The following is an 18,558-nucleotide window of genomic DNA, read 5'->3' as shown; positions in this document are numbered from 1 at the left end:
AAAAACAGATAACATCGCGCTTAGAACAAAGTTGCTCGTGAGAAATTGGTACGCGGAATATGAAGAAACAAATATATATATATATAGAATGCTGAATTGTCATCAGCAACAAAAGAATCCATTCCAGAATTACTCCACAACCGGCAGCGGTGATGACTCAACATAATGTTTGCTTAAATGAAATTAAAGTTACAGAAATTACTGTTCTGTAATTGCATACTGCAGCGTGAAAATGACACAACAAAATGCCAAACAGTAGCAAGAAATTGATGAAAAGCACCAGCGCGCATTTCTCCAGTGTGCACACATTCAAACAATACTGCCGATGATTAATGTTAGAGACACACGCTAATGATGACAAACAATGACGAGAGAAAACAAGAAGAAGAAGCAGACACAAAAATTTCCATTCCATTAAAAAATGAATACAAATTGATGCAGTGAACCACACCCAAGTGTCTGATATTTGTGTCCTCAATTTTGAGAAACATCCGCTCGTCCTTGTTAAAAATTAACAGAAAAAAAAATTTCTTTTTTGCAAACTCCTACTCTACTACAACTGTGAACGGTGATCTATAGAACGAACGAAGAAACAAATGAGCAAAGAGTGTATCCGTTCCACTCCACACACTGGTGATGACTTGGCACAACGGATTACGGTAACTCTGCCCTGCACGGCAAGTGCATTTGTTCAACCAGATGGGCCAATAATAAAAAGCAGCCCCGCCTACGCAAATCGACGACTTCCGGTGATTGAAAAGCTCAAATGAAGCGTGTGTAAAAAGCAAAAGTTGACACTGCCGTCGTGAGTCTTGCTTGTTCGTTAGCAAACACATCAACCAGCTGCCAACCATCACGACGACAATTTCGACAGCTCTGCCAGATAATCAGCACAAAAATCAAGCAGCCAACCAACGTTCGTCGAATTCAGAATAAGCTTCAACTCTATGCTTCCAACTGCTAATCATCAACTCGTTGTGCACGTAAATTTAACTCGCAAACCAGTTTTCTTGAATTTCTTGGAAATGCACACCAAACATTCAGCTTCAAATGACTTTATCTACTGCGTTGGCTATTTCACGATAAAATATAAGTAAAACATTGCCAAATTCATTCATATATATCATCGCCTTTCGCAAACCTATAAATACATTACATTACATTTTTTTAATTTATATTTCTTTATTAATAATAAAATATGTTAATTTAAATTACAATAATGTTAAAACATTTTTTTATTTCATTAGGAAAATAAGAATACGCATATCGTGATTTTAGAATTAAAAAGCATAATACCATATACGCTTATTCGAAAAAAAACTTGGGAAAACAAGAAGGTAATAAGATTAAGCAAAAAATTAAAAATAGGCCATAATCATACCAACGTTATATAATTCATGAAAAACTGAACGTCCTAAAATTAACCTCTAATAATAATTTACCCAGTAACATACAAAAAAACAAAAATAATGAGGCAACCAAAGAATGATATGAATTAAACTGAATTATATTCTTAAAACTATGAAAAAATTTAAAAATTAAAGGACTCTGAAACATTAAAATAAAAATTTTAAAGTGGTAATATTTTAAACTGAATAAATAAAAAATAAACTTTTAAAATAAAATTTATATAAAAATAAATACCACATTATTATATAATTTCAATAGCTGTTAATGAAACAATTAAAAATGTTACCTCATTCCGCAAAAACTAGACCGATGATAAGTAAGGATAAAGCACCATTGAACAGACCACCTCACTGACCACCAGGCGATCCGCCGCCCAGCAAGAAGACTGACATCGTCAATGAAAAACCGAATTTAATATGAGCATGTTTTGTAATTCGCAGGTTCAACTAAAATCATACTGTACTACAGTACGATTTCAATTAAATGAAAAAAATTAATTTGAAAATTTGTTTAATTTTAACTAATAAAATTTAAGTTATTATTATTATTTAATTTTTATAATTATAAATCACACCCATTTCATTGTAAACACAACAACGGAAGACATGCAATGCTACAATAATAATATAAAAATATTAAATTACATTAAATTATAAAAATTTAAAAATAGAAGAATGCACTATTTTTATGTGAATAATATTAATGATTAATCAAATATTCCGACATAAATCAGAAAACAAAACTTGGATAATTAAATGAAAACTGAGGAATATTCAGTCAGGATTAATGTCAGGAAACGGAATAATAATCAATAACTTTCAGGAAACGATGTCAAATGTGAAGCGAAAACTTTAAATTAACAAAATAAAATTCATTCAAATAAAAAACCAAATATACTAGATATATAAAATTGAAAAATAAAAGAATCTTGAAAAAATGAATTCAAAATAACACTTTATATATTTTTCCAAATAAAAAGGTGTATCAACAAGTAGTACATAGCGTAACAGCGATAATTCTGAACGACTGCATTGTCAGTCAGCAAAAAGAAAATTCGTTCGTTGAAAATTTCATTTCAATTACATCGTAAGAAAATTACAAAAAACAAAAATTGTTCGAAAAAAACATTTTAAAAGTAATTACATCAAACAAACGTATAACGTATAGTATAACTACAGTAATTAGAAGAAGAAATTTCATTTAACAAAACTATGCTGCTCAAACATTCAAATGAAAAAAACATCGTTCTCATACTTAGTTAGGCAAATCTTACTTAGTTTCGAGCAAAACAAATGCATCATGGTGTAGAATACAAGAACTATTTAATGGAGAAAAGCGTGCATCGGTTTGATTACAGAAAAATGAAAAGTGGTCAAGATGCACGCAGTTAGAAGTGAACGTTCCAATCACAATATAGTAAACTGGTCTGACCCGCCGTAAGGGTCGAACTGAAGGCGAAGAAGAGCCAATCGAGAATGCGTAAAATGCCGATGCCAAAGCAAACTAGGCACGTAAGTCAAGCGAGATAAACTGTGGGACAAGGTTGGACTTGGGGTCAAGGCTTTGACAGTGAAAACCTGGGGAAATTAATTAGAAAATTAAGAAAAACCAACAAGCAAAAACAAAAGCTTCACGTTATACAAGTGATATTTACATCATACCAAATTCAAAAGGTCAAACAGTTAATATCAGAAAATTTTACTTACATTTCTTTATTCACAAATTTCAAGGCATAAAAATATAATCAAATATTGTTGTTGATTAATAACAAAATGTTGCTTCATTCACATAACAATGCACCAAACGGACATGAAGGATGAATTGGCATATTTTTCAGAAAAACTATTTGTGCTATGTTCAACGAAAAGGATGATTAATTTTAAAATTATTATAATACAATTCAAATTATCACAGATTTAGCGGATTTTCATGATTTTCCTATTTTTTGCACCGTCAATACAAAAATACTCAATTATGATAATTTCGGTATAATAATACAGTATTATATCGAAAACAAAATTTTTATATAAAAAACAAGAGTTACTTACAGTAGGACTGTGATTTTGGGTTAAATAAGAGAATGTAGGCACGCAAACTGGTGTATTTATTGAATTGGTAGTACAATATGTAAATGCGATTAACTGCCTAATCCAGTTGCTGTTCAGCAAAAACTCTGTTTGGATTTTGATTTTATCAATTTAGTATTGAAAAGCAGTTGACTTTTTGTATGCTGTTAAATTTTTTGCGCAACATATGAAAAAAGTAGCAATATTTCCTTCATGCATGTTTTACTATTAAATATTTCATCACATCACATATCGGAAGTGCTTCAGTAGCACATTCAAATGTCTTCAATATCGTCCGCATCCAATTTTGCGAGAAGCTGTGGATCCGGAGGAAACGGACCGCTGTATTGAAAGAACTTGCCGCCCGGAGTTTGCAATTTATAATTAAAAACCAAGCACTCTGAAATAATAAAGGGGCAGCTAAAAATTTGACACAAACAAAACAGAACTTACGATTCCCATCCGGGATTGGTGCCTCAACTTTCGGATACTCGTCCGTTGCCTAAAACAATAATAAACCATTTATATCAGTAGGAAAATATACGTTGTATGAATTATATTTGAAAGTTATCATACACATAATGAACCCAACGTCGAATCATTTTCAGAATCAGAATTCTGCACAGAAACTTCATCTGAATCAGACACCTGCAGGGCCAATTCAGAACTGCCAGTAGACGAAGATAAATCTTCTTCAGAACTTATCGAGCTACCGGTGAAATCTTCACTTACATCCGACATTTTCAATACAAAAATTCAAGCTATAAATAAAAGACAAAAAACAAACTAGAAGACAAAAAACCAAAAGAAAAACAGACAGAAAAAATAAATAAATGATAGAACAATACAACATTGTAATTACACATTCAATTCAAAAATTACATTCAAGAATGATCAAAATCAAAATGATATAAAAAATAATTATTTACACAAAAAATTTAAAAAAATATTAAAGACAGAGGAAAACAACTGTTCATATGTTAAAAACACAAAATTTGCGCTTCTTTACCTGTCACCGTAAAACCACCGCACACAGAGGCAAAACTGCGTAAAATGACCAAAACAACTCAATTAATGACCCGCAGGTTATAAAATAAAAAATTACTTTATGATGATTTTTCAACTTAAGAAATGTTTAAATTTAAATCTTTAAAAAATAAAATTAATTTGAAAATTAATAAAAAGTAACAAGCAAAAACAAAAGCTTCATATTAGACAAGTGATATTTAAACAGTGCTTTACACATCTTGACAAAATCAAATGGTTAAACAATTAATAGTGATGATTAACCAATAATGATGATCGAAAAGGAAGATTAATTTTAAAATTATTATAACATAATACAAATTTTCACAGATTCGTATTTTTTCATTTATACTTCTGCACCGTCAATACAAATAATCAATTATGATAACTTCCGTAAAACAATACAGTATTAAATGAAAAACAAAATTTTTACTTAAAAAACAAATTCTTTACAGTAGGACTTGATTTATGGTTAACTTATAAAATGTAGGCCCGCAACTTGGCATATTTATTGAATTTGTAGTATAATATGTAAATGTGGTCATCTGTCTATTCCAATGGTTCCCAAAATCCTGTGAACTGCGACCCATTTTTGAAACTTTAAGGTATTGTAGCCTAGCTAACAGCAATAAACACGAAAAAGCTGATTCATTTCGACCATTTTGCTGTTATCAAATCAAAATTATGGACTAAATTTCATTAATATATTATTAATATTCGTAATGGAGATCATGCGAAAGATGGGCTTCTTTCGGGTTGCCGAAATATGACACATGGTCCGGGCGCCGTCTGTACAGACTTCGACGCATTTACTCCAGTTCAGACCTTTCTTTTATAAATCCATCCAGCGTGTTGATTTGTTTGCCTGGAAAGCCGCGAGCCACACTTGAGAACCACTGAACTACTGCATTTGCTGTTTAACAAAAACTCTATGCTGATTTTCTATGCTATGATTATTATGGTTTATAAGTTCAGTATTGAAAATCAATTCACTTTTCGTATGCTTTTTACATTTGTTGCGCAACAAATGAAAAAAGTAGCAATATTTCCATCCTACATGCTTTACTGTTAATTCGTTCATCATATCATATCATATCATATCATAAAAGTTCTAGCAGCACATTTAAATTTAACAAATATCTTGTGAATCCAGCTCTTCAAGAATCTTCGGATCTGGAGGAAACGGACCGTTGTAACGATAGAACTTGCCAGCCGGAGTTTTCAGTTTATAATTCATAACATAACACTCTGAAATGATAAAGTGGCAGATGAAAACTTGACATAAACAAAACAGAACTTACGTTTCTCATGTTCAATTGGCACATCAAGTCTCGGATACTCGTCCGTTGCCTAAAATAATAATAAACCATTTATACCAGTACGAATATAAATGTTGTATGAATTAAGTTTGAAAGGTATCATACACATAATGAACCCAACGACGAGTCTTGTTTAGAATCAGATTTCTGCATCAAACTTTCACTTGAATCCGACTCCCTCTGTGCCGATTCAGAATTGCTACTAGTTGGAGACGAGTTTTTAGAAATTATAAAGCTATCGATGTTCTTTTCACGTACATCCGACATTTTCAATATGAAGATAAAAGCTATAAATAAAACACAAAATCAAAAGAAAAACAGACAGACAAAATAAATAAATCATAGAGCAATACAATAGTGTAATTTAAATATTCGCTTCGAAAATTACGTTCTAGAATGTAAACTGCAAATGATGTATTCAAATTTTTATTTGTGAAAAAATCAAAAACAATGCTGATGATAAAGAAGAACTACTGTTTACATGCAAAAATCACTGCGCTACTTCACTTACTTCTCACCGAAAGACCACCGCACAAGAAGACGAAACAACGTCAAATGACCAAAACAACACAATTAATGACCTACAGGTTGAAAAATGAAAAAATTAATTCATGATGATTGTTCAATTTATTGAAATGTTGATATTTGAACCTTTTAAAGTAGAGAATAAAATATTCTCTTCATTATGAAATAAACACATCCAATTTACGGGCGTCGGGAAACGGTCTTAAACAGTTTTAAATGGACATCCTACTGTAGATTTATAGACTGTGAACTTTCCGGATATGCCGATTTGAAGTAAATTTTAAGTATTTTTATTTTAAATGTAATATTTTTTTAAATGAAAATATTTACTGTAATCGTCATCTGAACAAAATTTCTACAACTACTTGTTCATCGAAAAGTGCAATTTTTTAAATTGTTATGTAAAAATAACGATTGTTGTTCTGGAAATTGTAATAATTTGATAAAAATTAACAACTGACGATGTTTTTGAATGCAGTCGCTTAATTTGCGCCGATTGGTTCGGTGAAATTCATACTGTCCGTTTGTAAGCGTGGATGGACATTTCTTTGAATTTGAACGTGCTTTTCAGTGCTTAAATTATAAAATAAAGCAGTCAACTGTAAGCTGAAACAAATTATGAATAAAAATAAATTTTAATTATTTTGAATTAAAAGCGATGTGCACTGACTTTTCCTTTCAAGCTTGCCACTTCTCTTTCATCAAGCTACCCAAAGTCTAACACAAGTTCGGAAAGCTTAAAAGCGGAAACGGAAATAACTTTCTTTTTCAAATTTCATTTTTCACAGAATAATATCGAGCTGAACTGTTTTTGAAAGCTCATTGTCTCTATTAATATTTCTTGCATAAATTTCTGATGAAAACAATCAGTCGACGACTGGCTGTGCTTTATTTATTTACTCTTTTCAACTTGTGCAATTTTCAACTATATTTGTCGAATGCAATATGAATTATTAATTTTCTGGCAAAAGTTTTACTTTAGTTTTGTCCAAAATTCAAGCTCGAAAAATGTGCTTTACTTAAAACAACACAATAACTGTGAATAATGAAGAACACTTTCTGAATCATACACACTTCGATAAAGCCAAAACATCATTGTGCAGTTATGTGCAACTAGAGTAAAAACGTGCTTGATTCTACAAGTAAAATTTTTCTCAATCATGAAAACCAAATCGGAATAGGAGTATAAATTTGAAAATTTTCATTTTTCATAAATTCACAATCATTCTGGAGCGTCATCATCATCTTCGGTAGGTGAATCTTTGCCGAACGGAAAGAGAACCGGCCCCCAATAAAAGCAAGGCTTACCGGCAGGGGTTGTCAGTCGGAAATTTTTGACGATAGTCACTGAAACAGAAATTTATTTACTTCCTGTATAAAATGTATTAAAAAAATTAATAAACAACTGCGTGGTTCGTTGCGAATTTCATTCCGCATTGAACAGAAATAAGTTTTATCGTGCAGTACGGTTGAACTGTCGTTCGCATCCGTTTCTTCTTCTACCTCCGATTCATCTTGCTCTTCCTGAAACTCACAAATTATTATAGTTTTTTACCAAATCAAACAATGAACCTCCGCAGCCAATGTTTCATCATTTGCATCGTTGACTGAATCATCACCATCAACATCATTATCATTATCATTATCATTATCATTATCAGGAAGTATCGTTTCATGCTCAATCGCTGAATTAACCGGATCATGAACTTCGACTTCTTCAACTGACTCGTTGTTATTCTCGTCCATCGTTATTCTGAAAAATGAACTGCATTACGATAAAAACCCATACATAACCTGAAAATCAATTAATTCAAGTCTTCATTTTATTGTTACAATTCTAAAGAATTGCAATTGCCTAAAAAAAATAAATAACGGCCGTTGCGTGTTTTTTGACCATAAGATCTTCAAAAATATCATCACTAGACGAATAAAATGGAGTGCAACCACATCTGACCATATCAAACTCGTGAAATATTGCATACAGACTGAAAATTTATTCAACATTGTTTACCTAAACGCAACGATTCTGCTCTTCTTAGGGAAAAAACTAAAAAAATAACTTCAGTTATTCATTTTACAAAAATTCCCGTTCTTCTTCACGAATATATATATATATATATATTAATTAAAAACAAAAAAACAGGGGATGGAAGAGAGAGAAAGAGAACTGATTTTCCCGTATTCATTTTCATAATTCATCATTGCCAAGCACGTCTACAATGAATAGTTCCACTTTCTGAGCGATTCGCTTGCAGCCGCTGGATGAAAAAATTTGTGCTTCATTTGGAAAATAAGCAATTGTCTTCAAAATCTCGTCTATCGTTGTAGCGTCCAACTGAACGCTGCGACGCTTCAACTGATCGTAAACGCACAATTTTACATGGACACGTTCGAGCGGTAAAAAAGGTACAAAGTGGTCGATCAAATGATTGGAAATGAGCTCACTAAACTGAAAGCCGCCTGAAGAAAAACAAAATCACTATTTTGTAGAGCAAATTAGCAACTGTTGATGACTAACTTTTTTCATTAAATATCACCGGATACATTATGCTTTCTAAATCTTGCAATGTAATGCTTTCTCGAGGAAGACCTTGTTTCCAAACATCGTAAACGTACTTTGCAATGTCACTTCCGCCAACGTTGCTGTAAGAAAATTTAACCCATACCAGCAAATATTCGAGACTGCGATATACTAAATGCCAAACCAAACACCTCGAACCTCAAAAAAATGAAGATACTCTTCGTAAAATCGACTCCATCGACCATTTGTGTGTATTCAAGAAATGGTTTGATGGCATCCAGAACACCGGGTGGCATTCTGTCCACTTCGTCAAAAATAAATAATGAATACTGACAAGTGGATACATTCCCTTTGATCCACTCTCTCAACTGCTGCTGTAACGTAAAACAATCAAGATGAGCAGGTACAAAACAAAATTAAAAAAATTACTTTGTAAACATCAACAAGCTTACGATCGGGAAAATGATAGCCACCAATGAAATAACGAACAAACGTGCTTTTCATACCATATTTATAGATGCTTTCAGCAATAAACTGGCTAACGTAATTCTTTCCGCCTTATTAAAACAAAAGCCGAAATCGAAGGGAACTTTTCAAACTACAGTATGCCACTTTGCCTACCACCGGTCCAGCCATGAAAAGATAAAACCAACGCCTTCGATGTCGTCGATGAAAAGTGTGCCTTCAGCGCTGGAAGCACCGTTCTGGAAACCAAATGTTGGCCATACAAGCGCTGATTCAAATTCTTTTCCAAACCTCAAACGCATTAATCCTTACAGCATGGAATGGGCAACAAAATGCCAATGAAAATGAATTGCTTTTCATTGCTTACTTGAAACTATTTTTTGTAAACAACAAAATCAATAAGAAAAAACAACAACTACGCTCACCGGTGATATTAAACTTTACGTGCGTTTCTAAGCAGCATTCGTACCAAAAACAACGAGAGTTTTCCAGTGATTTTGCAATGTTCGCCCACAGAGTTGTAAACGAAGTTTCTGACAAAATTGCAGACAACTGCTGCAAAAAGCAACTTGACTGAGAAAACATCACGACGAAGAAAACAACTAGCTGAAGGTGCATGTTCTTTTCGCATATCCAATTTTACCTGAAAGCATTTTATTTACAAACGGATAAGTCTTTAATCAGGTAAAACAGTAACAAGCATTCGCGTGCGATTAAAACTGTAGATTATAGACCCCAAAATGATACACTGATCAAATAATAAAAGCAATAATGATATAATGAAACAACAAATAATATCGTGGCAAATAATCAACGCCCGCAACTAATTGACTCGGCAATTTCAACCCAAGCTATGGCTTGAAGCAACTTCGCCGTCTCTGCCGGTTCATCCAGACTCCAAACGTTCAACCTTTTAAATTGTTTTTTCAGGACAAGCTTGCATGCGTTGTTATCTTGATTTTCTTCGACCAATTTTTCAGCGATGTAAAGTCTATAACTTTCCGGCACTTCGACCTCCACACCCTGCAATGGTCGACCACGAAACGTAGCGGACTCGTGCCCGTCCGCTGTCTGGCGTCGGGAAGACTCAAAAAACTCTGCAATTTTCGCGGGACCATTATATTCAATTCGTGCAGGCACAGAATGCACCTGACCAGCCAAAGGCACGTCTTCGCTCATCACAAGTTCAAATTAATATCAAAAGCAAAAGTAAAATGTGAAAAAATGTTGTAAAGAGCAACAGGGTTGGATAAGATAGGTAATTAAACCAAAAGCAGTAAAAACAACTAATCAAAGCAAAGCTTTATTTAAATTGCCAAAGCCTACACCAACACACGTCAACTTCACTTTATCACGACAGCCAATCTCTAGCTTCTGATCTTCGGCACTTTTCCCTTTCAGTGGATCGTAAGATTCAATTTTGAATACAACGCCAAGAAAATCCTTCATATGTCGTAGAAAATGTACGCTAAATAAAAAATATATACATTTATTTATTTTGTATTTTTACAAGTTGTATTTATTTTCCATTTTGCTTGATAATACATTAATTTATAGTACTTAATTTTCAAAAACTACAGTACGCACTAACGAAATCATTAAAATCATTCGCTTCTCACCAATATGTAGATAAAGGCCCTAAAACGAATTTCGATACATCTTTCGGTCCTAAAGCCATAAATAACGTAGCAATAGTTTGCGCCGTAGCATCGCAGCATCCTCCCTTAAACAATTATTTCCAAAACGATGATAGTGTTGTAACGCAAAAATTATAATAATCATTACGCGATAAATTTCCGAAAACAACCGCTCGGCTGCTTCGATGCCAATGTCTTCTGGTACAGACGGATCAAGGCCGCTGTTAGGAGGATTTGAGTGGCTCTCTGAAACGAAGTAAATCCCTTCTGTTGTCTCGGCAGACAAAATTATACCAAAGCCCGGAGAACTGAAATACAGTTAGCTTAAGACAACTTACACTAATCGCACTGAATTCCAATCAGTTGTTTGGCACAAATACAACAGTAGTCATTACAACAAATGAAACTTGTACTTTTACCTGCCAGCTTCAAGTCCCTTTCTGTGATCAGTGTGGAAATAAACATCATTTAAAAAATGCTTCACAGATGCCTTCGCACTTTCAATGCAACGATTTGCCAAAGCAGGGGAAATTCGACAAGAATATGCAACGCCACGTACCTTTCGCACTTTTCCCATATTTTCAATTTGAACTGGTCGTAATTGTCTTGAAATTGGACATGTGAACAAAATCTCACCATTGCCATTTGGATTTAAACCACGTTTCACAATCTAAAGCAAACGTATCCACAAGTCAGTAATAAACTATATTCTACACTATGCGTATGTCTAAAATGAAAATAAATCACTTTCAAATCCAAGCCTTCAGCGTCGAACATAAATCGACGCATTACTGGAAGCCAAGCATACTTGATCAAATCTACGCTTGGTTCACCACTACCATTAGTCACTCCACGTAGCCGAACATTCAACGGCGATTTTACAAAAGGAGCTAAAAAGCACAGAACTTCTAAGTAATAACCCAAACCTCGACCGACGCCCATATCCATTTCAACTTTTCCGCCAACGAGTGAACCTGGCTTGTAGAACACTGTTGTTCCAGAAGGACTGATATCCACTGTCGAACGATTTGTGATCTCGGAGAGCAAGTTGAATAATTTTATTTCAAAATCTTAAGATTTAAAATATTACTGAACACAACTAATGAAGAATAAATGCTAAAACAACCTGTTACGCCTGGACTAACGTCATCCGGTCGAATATTAACAATTCGTACTGGGCGACCACTCAAAGTAGCTAATACCAACCGTTGCCGCAAAAAATTGCACCCTTCATATTGCAAAGCAGAGTCTTTTTCCATTTTATTTTATTATATTATAATTTTGATATATTTGTTCTAATGAAAATTAAACTTCAATTATATTTTCAAATAAAAGCAAGTTTATTTGACAAGACGAAGTTACAAAAGACTACAGTATCTGAAAATTAAGAATTATACAAAAATCTTAATTTTGTTTAAGAAAAATATTACATTCATTTTGAAAGTAATGTTTATTTTATTTCTTCTTCTTATGATTATAAAAAAAATTTAAAAACCTTGCTGTTTGTTTGTTGTGCACCTTAAAGCTCACGAAAGCTTAGCTAGGATAGAAAGTTAATTAGTTGCATGCTAACCAGAAAATGCCAACAGTAATTCAACGATATTTACTGGCCTCAACTTTTAATGTTAATATATATACATATAACTACATTTATTTTGCTCTAATTATGCAAATTAATGGTACGTAGAAGTGGAGAATAATTGCCTTTTAATATTGCAAAATTGTATTTCATTTATTTTGTTTGCTTTTTTTGTGATTTTCAGTTAACGGCCGAGAAAATTATGTTTACTGCACTGAACGTAATGAAAAGCAGGGGCAGTACTTCTTTCCCGGAAATTGCATGCAAACTTTCTCTGGAGTGCTATGCTTATGGTTGTGGGCGGACGCGTGTGCCCTGGCGTTCTCACTGCCATGACGGACTAAGAATATCAATAAAATTTTTTCATTGTTTCATTGAATTTATTCATCTACATGTAGGAACACAAGAAAAGAAGATGGGCGTGAACAATAGAAAGGTGGCGGTAAGTTCGGTAAGTATATTGTTGAGTTAGTTTAATAAGTTATACTTCACTGAGGAGATTTTGAATCTATAATTTATATAAATTTGAGCTATAAGTTATCAAGCATTTGTTATCATAGGTTTGTTGATTAGTGCAATTTACAGGAAGTAGAAAATAAGTAATGTGAGCTAATATTATTTATATGAATTGAGTGGTTTTCCGAATTTAAACATTCTTGTGTCCCATGTTCTGTCGAGCTGAGATTGGAGTTCATTTTCGAGAAGAAAAATGGTGGAATCGTTTGTCGATAATTTCAAGACCAATAATCACAGTTATTTAGTTGTAGCAGTTTTTGTGGTACTGCAAAAACAAGAGGAATGTGTGGAGGGTGAGCTGCTGTTGTTCGACGGGTTCGAGAGTGACGCGAGATGCGACCATGGCTATCTTTAATGATGAAAGTCTGAATTTTCGCTGCTTATATATTCTTCTCCTGGTTGCAATATCATAGATCTGCTCATTTTGTTTAGCTTCATCACTGCATGTGATCAATTGCAACTGCAGTGTCTGATAAATAAGATTTAATTGTCCATAACTAAAATTCTTCTTAATCCGTAACCTGTAGGAAAACAATGCAATAAAACTGCGATTTTTTAAATAGTTTAAAAATTATGACAATGCTACATAAAATTTTCAATTTGAAATGATCACTAAACTGAAATATTAAAACATATTAAACACATCTCATCTGTAATAAGACAAGCTTAATTATTGAACATCTAAAACAAATGCCAACCAATCGCTCGTTAACTTGAACATGAAATTTCAAAAAAATATAGATACCGATGCGATATATGCTCAGTTATTCAATATGTAGTTATGTTCCTAAGTAACAGATTCAGTGTTTGTTTTCATTTATATTATGAAGTAATAAGGATCAAACTAAAAAGAATTCAACTTACTGAAATAATTACCTTTCGATCGTTGATGTCCACCTTCTCTGTATGCTGTTCTAAATTGTAATGGATCATTTCAAGAAATCAGAATAAAATAAAGAGAAAAAACATATATCTGTTTCACGGATACTCGCCCTGCTTTATAGTGGAACAGCAAATCTTCAGCCACCATACACCGTTAGTCTACAATTGCTTCGCAGGAAACTCACTGAGTGAACGTTATCAACTTCTACTGTTAGTTAGCCGCGTCAGCAAAGCAAACGAGAGCTCTGTTACTAATAACAGAAGAATTTCAGGAAAGACTGATTTGCATAATTGAATAGCAACCTTCACACAGTGTTATGCGACCTAGCCTAATTATTCAAATGAATACTCTAATATCCTACTACTACTACCCAAAGCAAAAGGTTGGAAAATTTTCAAAATTCAGCTTTCGCCAATAAAACAATCATTAAGTGCTTTCTTGAAGCTCGAAAAATGTCCTAAAAATCACAGACGACAGATCTGTGAAATTGAAAGAATATTTTAATTTTCCATTTTAAATTTATATGAGTTGTTTTTAAAATGGTTGGAAAATTTTTTATTTGTGTACATAAATGAAACATCAGCTTCTTTGATAAAAAGGGAAAAAATTGACACCGTGTTGGGAATAATTTTTCAGATTCTGTCTGAAAACAAACATCCCAGTAGTGAGAGATCAATGGAACACCATGCCATCAATTGAACAAAGTTTCAATCAAGCTATTCGAGAGAATACTTTAAAAAGCTTAGTCATATTTTTAAATGAAAAGCGCATTAGCATTTTCGCGAAATAAACAAAGAGCAAAACCAAAACTCCTTTCTCGTACTACTGGTCTGACACTGATCACCAAATGTGCGGAAAAGAATTATTTAAGGTTTCTCATCTCTACTTTACAATTCACAAAAAAGACGCCTCTGCAAAATCGATACAAATCAGAAATAAAAGAATTTGCCTTGAATGAAGCAAGCATTTCATATTAACGTTACTTTCATACATGTACCGCTAGATGAAATTATTTTTCCAAAAAACAATGCCTGAGAAAAATAATTATACATTTATAAAAGAAAAAAGAAAAAATAACAAATGTAATACAATTGTGATGACCATGCAAATTGTAATGATGGAAATGCTTCGACGCTACAATATCTCACCTCAGCATTATCAGTACTATCGGAAGACGGATCGTTGTTAAGTTTGTTGGAGCAAGTCAATTTTCAATAATGACTTCATGAATCATCAATGCACTGCAGATTTACGCCTGTCGTTTTTCCAAAGAATAATGAATGTAGAGAGCAGCTGTCGGGTTCCTTGATCAGGAAATGGAACGTCTGCTATTCTGCAACTCGAGTGAAAAGCTGACAAAGTCTTTCTACACTTTTCCTCGAATTCAACTTTAATATTTGCAGGTGCAAGAGAGCGTTTGCACTTACCAGTAAATAAAGTATTTTTCTTGAAAAGTAAAAATTATCACAGCGTGCTATAACAGCAATAAACTTGGGACCTAAGATGCTGCTCAAAAATTGTTGGGTTCAAAATGATGCTCAATAATTATCCATTATGATGCAGTCCAATTCTCAAGTCAACAGATGACCAATTGAGCTGTCAAAGCGGAATGTTAATATCCCAACCACAAAAAGCACCGCCACTAAAAGCCATTCAGGAATTCTTTTCACACAAGGTGAAGTTAACCATGAAGCAGTACAGTATCTAGTTGGTTGTACGGTTGAAGTGCAGCAGTGATTGTTTTGTTCAGCATCTGTTTTTATTATTTTTGAGCGTGCGAACAGCAGGTAAAGCAGCAGCAACGCTTCTATCTTCCTTTCACAGTTGATGCTCATATTTATCACTCGTCAGCTGTATTACCATGTGAAGAATTACTGTTACACTGATCTGTTTATCCTGATCAAACTTATTCATCAAACTGAAGCCATGTTAACCGTTTTCAATGTGAAGTGAATAGTTTTTAGAACTGTTTTCAAATTTATCATGACTGCAATTTACGGCTTCTTGTATCGTTCATAGCTTAGCATCGATTCCTCCACTCTCCACCTACGAAGTCTTCATCTGCTGACCATCGGCCAAGTTGTAGAACAATATGAAAAGCGTATGTTCAGCTTCACATGGTTCCATTTTGTATGCTCTGCTAATATCAACACCTACAACAGTGATGACATGCAGAACAGCACAGGAACGTATGCGAAAGGCAATGATGCAGAATGTTTCCTCCTGTTGTAAGTATTGTTTGACAGTTTTTTGCCTGCTTCATAAAACAAACAGTTCGTTTGCAATCATTTCAAATGCTCGATCATTTTCTATGAAATTATGCATAGCGCTATTTACAAAGCTAAAAGCATCTAAAATATTCCTGCTTGTACAAATATAACTCAATGATTGCTAAAACGCACCATTTATGGAGAAATAGAGATCAGAAAGCACAAGAAAGACTCAAACAAGAAAAAAACAGCTGTCTTCAAGAAGTTTCCAATATAATTGAAATGAACTTGCATGTAAACTTGTAACAATTAAGCAAAGGTAATAAAGTAAGGGAAACATTTGAAACAACTATCGTAAATTTCTGCTTTCAAACAACTGCTCTTACATACACTTCGCATTCAAAAAAGAGAAATAATTATTAATGACTGTAGTAGAATTCTGGTTAAAATTTTTCGACTTCACATCTTAAAACATACTCTCCATCTGTTTATGTATCTTACAATAGTGCCATTCACAAAAGCTTTATAACAATCAACAGTATGTTTTACAAGAAAACGGTTTGTGAGTGGTTTTACAGTAGAATAATGCAAAATTCATCTCTGACTGCTTTTTTTCATAGTATCATAACATAACGAAGCATTTAATTTTTTTGGAATTTAAATTTATTCAGTCTAACCTGAATTCTATTCTGAAACTAGATAATTTGTCAGCTAATAAGATAAGTTAATGTTCCATAGTCAAAACCTTTCTCTTGTGGAAACGTCTGTGTGCTTAAATATTTGTAAAAACAAATTCATTACAATTATTCTAACGTCGTTTATTCTTTTTCATTAGATTTAAAAAACGTTCAAAGTTTAGGATCAATGGACAGAGAATTAGATTCTGAAAAATATCTATTATATAAGACAATTAATTGGCCAAAAAGGTTTCTCAAAAAGCAGTTCCTTGTAATAATTTTATTACAGTAATGATACTTCCATAAAACTTGTTGCCACTTCCATTCTCAACTACCTGTATCCCAGGTTATTAATTTTAGCTTAAAACAACTGTTATGTATTTACTGTTCAGAAAACAACATTATTTAAACAAAAAATAATAAAATAAAAGCCAGAATGCTCTTGAAATGAGTCAATTACGCATAAACAATATCATGCCTTATTGCAAACAAATCCGCCAACATTCTAATGAAAAATATTTGCAAAATAAAGTTGAAAAATTGTTTTCCAGAACAGGAAACGTTTCTCAGATGAGATAATGAACAGTTTATAATTGCTTTTCAAAAAACTTCAACTTTCGCTTCTAAATTCGCCCTGCCTTAAATCACGCGCTTTGACATGTTTTCATCAATCGAATGCAACGCCAATTTCTCAGTTAAAAGTTCAAAGATATGGGCGCTAACAGTTGCTTTTAATGATTCTGATTTGAATAAATCAAAACATCGCGAATATTATTTCACTGAGAAAGAAAAATGAATCCCTTAACAATGACACTTTTTTTATTAAAAGCAATTTGATCAAGATTTAGCATAGCACATATTATAAATTTGCCTAATGGCAACCAAATCAGCATACTATCATATCTGATGGGTACTACTACAGCGTGCTGCTGTTGCTAATCGACTACATGTGATATGTAAAGTTAAAAATACATCACCATACACCCTTTTCACTCTTTTTCACCTAAGAAGCTAAAGCGGAAATATACTGCGTACATTTCTAAAATGTTATCTTTCTGCTTCATTATATTACAAATTTGATGATGAATTTCCATAATATTTTATTAGTGTTCCATTGTGAAAACAAGTACTGTCGATTTCACATTAATCCAGATAAAGTTTTTTACATAAAAATTTTTAATACTATAATTGAATCAATTAACATCAATATTATTAAAAGAAAAGTTTCACACACACACACACACACATACACAAATAAATATATACACATATATATAATCGTGATGCAAAATCAACAAACTGCGCAACATAATTGCGTTCCAAATAAAGAGTGATGAATAATTTGCAAATTGTTGGCTGCCGCTGCAAAGGTTAGACAAATTTCGATGCTGCCTCGAGGAAATCTTTTTATCAGTTTTCCTCAGTCGTGGTAAGCTGAATTCAACTCAGAATATCAATAACCGGTTAAAACTATGCGCAATTGTAGATGAATTGAATTCAGGCGCGTTGCATTTTCAAATGAAATAATAGCCAGTGGTAAAATACGCGATCGCCATCCAACTTTCACTACTAAGCACAGGGTAAAGTCGCTGAAGGCGCAAAAAGCCAAAGATAACACACAGCTTGGCTGATAATAATAATAATAATAATAATAGTAACAGAAGCTCATAATAAGCTTACACGATGTAAATTCAATATTAAAAGTATACTATTGAAAAATGTAG

The 18,558-nt window shown here is 33.1% G+C and overlaps 8 protein-coding genes across 8 annotated transcripts; 1 reads left to right on the top strand and 7 right to left on the bottom strand.

Annotated features, from left to right (window-relative positions):
* Positions 1-545: 545 nt before the first annotated feature.
* On the bottom strand, positions 546-854 carry Tsp_02783 (conserved hypothetical protein). The gene has a single exon (XM_003379064.1). It carries the CDS (start codon positions 852-854, stop codon positions 546-548), a length of 309 nt encoding a protein of 102 aa, XP_003379112.1.
* Positions 855-960: 106 nt separating this feature from the next.
* Tsp_02782 (conserved hypothetical protein) lies at positions 961-4,217 on the bottom strand. The gene is given in 11 exon segments (XM_003379063.1): positions 961-1,044; positions 1,056-1,141; positions 1,382-1,414; positions 1,766-1,856; positions 1,983-2,023; positions 2,227-2,259; positions 2,299-2,306; positions 2,842-2,987; positions 3,703-3,896; positions 3,930-3,978; positions 4,053-4,217. 11 exon segments carry the CDS (start codon positions 4,215-4,217, stop codon positions 961-963), a joined length of 930 nt encoding a protein of 309 aa, XP_003379111.1.
* A 1,414-nt stretch (positions 4,218-5,631) lies between these two features.
* Positions 5,632-7,439, bottom strand: Tsp_02781 (conserved hypothetical protein). The gene is made up of 6 exons (XM_003379062.1): positions 7,384-7,439; positions 6,864-6,952; positions 6,210-6,224; positions 5,927-6,108; positions 5,804-5,852; positions 5,632-5,750 (listed from the first exon to the last, which is right to left on the bottom strand). Exons 1-6 carry the CDS (start codon positions 7,437-7,439, stop codon positions 5,632-5,634), a joined length of 510 nt encoding a protein of 169 aa, XP_003379110.1.
* A 129-nt stretch (positions 7,440-7,568) lies between these two features.
* Tsp_02780 (prostatic spermine-binding protein) lies at positions 7,569-8,303 on the bottom strand. Its single transcript, XM_003379061.1, has 5 exons — positions 8,220-8,303; positions 8,130-8,140; positions 7,919-8,099; positions 7,753-7,870; positions 7,569-7,693 (listed from the first exon to the last, which is right to left on the bottom strand). The coding sequence occupies exons 1-5, from the start codon at positions 8,301-8,303 to the stop codon at positions 7,569-7,571; spliced, it is 519 nt and encodes a 172-aa protein (XP_003379109.1).
* Positions 8,304-8,534: 231 nt separating this feature from the next.
* Positions 8,535-9,634, bottom strand: Tsp_02779 (torsin-1A). The gene is given in 5 exon segments (XM_003379060.1): positions 8,535-8,806; positions 8,865-9,065; positions 9,085-9,241; positions 9,297-9,424; positions 9,517-9,634. 5 exon segments carry the CDS (start codon positions 9,632-9,634, stop codon positions 8,535-8,537), a joined length of 876 nt encoding a protein of 291 aa, XP_003379108.1.
* A 150-nt stretch (positions 9,635-9,784) lies between these two features.
* On the bottom strand, positions 9,785-10,511 carry Tsp_02778 (ribonuclease H2 subunit C). The gene is given in 3 exon segments (XM_003379059.1): positions 9,785-9,887; positions 9,902-9,975; positions 10,179-10,511. 3 exon segments carry the CDS (start codon positions 10,509-10,511, stop codon positions 9,785-9,787), a joined length of 510 nt encoding a protein of 169 aa, XP_003379107.1.
* Positions 10,512-11,000: 489 nt separating this feature from the next.
* On the bottom strand, positions 11,001-12,203 carry Tsp_02777 (18S rRNA biogenesis protein RCL1). The gene is made up of 4 exons (XM_003379058.1): positions 12,176-12,203; positions 11,717-12,039; positions 11,389-11,639; positions 11,001-11,277 (listed from the first exon to the last, which is right to left on the bottom strand). Exons 1-4 carry the CDS (start codon positions 12,201-12,203, stop codon positions 11,001-11,003), a joined length of 879 nt encoding a protein of 292 aa, XP_003379106.1.
* A 3,836-nt stretch (positions 12,204-16,039) lies between these two features.
* On the top strand, positions 16,040-17,427 carry Tsp_02776 (putative adipocyte plasma membrane-associated protein). The gene is made up of 6 exons (XM_003379057.1): positions 16,040-16,162; positions 16,829-16,880; positions 17,017-17,083; positions 17,124-17,180; positions 17,266-17,365; positions 17,386-17,427. Exons 1-6 carry the CDS (start codon positions 16,040-16,042, stop codon positions 17,425-17,427), a joined length of 441 nt encoding a protein of 146 aa, XP_003379105.1.
* The last annotated feature ends 1,131 nt before the right edge of the window (positions 17,428-18,558 follow it).

The sequence above is a fragment of the Trichinella spiralis genome (assembly GCF_000181795.1).
Source record: "Trichinella spiralis strain ISS 195 chromosome Unknown Scfld2, whole genome shotgun sequence".
Classification (NCBI taxonomy): domain Eukaryota; kingdom Metazoa; phylum Nematoda; class Enoplea; order Trichinellida; family Trichinellidae; genus Trichinella; species Trichinella spiralis.
This window is presented reverse-complemented; position numbering and strand designations above follow the sequence as displayed.

Coding starts and splice junctions, on each gene's coding strand:
- Tsp_02783 (XM_003379064.1), bottom strand. CDS start 854: ATGGTTGGCAGCTGGTTGATGTGTTTGCTAACGAACAAGCAAGACTCA.
- Tsp_02782 (XM_003379063.1), bottom strand. CDS start 4,217: ATGTCGGATGTAAGTGAAGATTTCACCGGTAGCTCGATAAGTTCTGAA. Junction 3,979..4,052: donor CGACGTTGGGTTCATTATGT/GTATGATAACTT, acceptor TTATTGTTTTAG/GCAACGGACGAGTATCCGAA. Junction 2,024..2,226: donor TTTGACATCGTTTCCTGAAA/GTTATTGATTAT, acceptor TTATTATTGTAG/CATTGCATGTCTTCCGTTGT.
- Tsp_02781 (XM_003379062.1), bottom strand. CDS start 7,439: ATGTTTTGGCTTTATCGAAGTGTGTATGATTCAGAAAGTGTTCTTCAT. Junction 6,953..7,383: donor AGTGTTCTTCATTATTCACA/GTTATTGTGTTG, acceptor AATTTGTTTCAG/CTTACAGTTGACTGCTTTAT. Junction 5,853..5,926: donor CGTCGTTGGGTTCATTATGT/GTATGATACCTT, acceptor TTATTATTTTAG/GCAACGGACGAGTATCCGAG.
- Tsp_02780 (XM_003379061.1), bottom strand. CDS start 8,303: ATGGTCAGATGTGGTTGCACTCCATTTTATTCGTCTAGTGATGATATT. Junction 7,871..7,918: donor ATGAAACATTGGCTGCGGAG/GTTCATTGTTTG, acceptor TGTGAGTTTCAG/GAAGAGCAAGATGAATCGGA. Junction 7,694..7,752: donor AATTCGCAACGAACCACGCA/GTTGTTTATTAA, acceptor TTTCTGTTTCAG/TGACTATCGTCAAAAATTTC.
- Tsp_02779 (XM_003379060.1), bottom strand. CDS start 9,634: ATGCGTTTGAGGTTTGGAAAAGAATTTGAATCAGCGCTTGTATGGCCA. Junction 9,242..9,296: donor AGCTTGTTGATGTTTACAAA/GTAATTTTTTTA, acceptor TTTACGTTACAG/CAGCAGTTGAGAGAGTGGAT. Junction 8,807..8,864: donor GGTGATATTTAATGAAAAAA/GTTAGTCATCAA, acceptor GTTTTTCTTCAG/GCGGCTTTCAGTTTAGTGAG.
- Tsp_02778 (XM_003379059.1), bottom strand. CDS start 10,511: ATGAGCGAAGACGTGCCTTTGGCTGGTCAGGTGCATTCTGTGCCTGCA. Junction 9,976..10,178: donor TGCTTCAAGCCATAGCTTGG/GTTGAAATTGCC, acceptor AAATGCTTTCAG/GTAAAATTGGATATGCGAAA.
- Tsp_02777 (XM_003379058.1), bottom strand. CDS start 12,203: ATGAAGGGTGCAATTTTTTGCGGCAACG. Junction 12,040..12,175: donor TGCAATTTTTTGCGGCAACG/GTTGGTATTAGC, acceptor TTAAATCTTAAG/ATTTTGAAATAAAATTATTC. Junction 11,640..11,716: donor CTGAAGGCTTGGATTTGAAA/GTGATTTATTTT, acceptor CGTTTGCTTTAG/ATTGTGAAACGTGGTTTAAA.
- Tsp_02776 (XM_003379057.1), top strand. CDS start 16,040: ATGAAAAGCGTATGTTCAGCTTCACATGGTTCCATTTTGTATGCTCTG. Junction 16,163..16,828: donor GAAAGGCAATGATGCAGAAT/GTTTCCTCCTGT, acceptor AAATTTATTCAG/TCTAACCTGAATTCTATTCT. Junction 16,881..17,016: donor TTTGTCAGCTAATAAGATAA/GTTAATGTTCCA, acceptor TTCAAAGTTTAG/GATCAATGGACAGAGAATTA.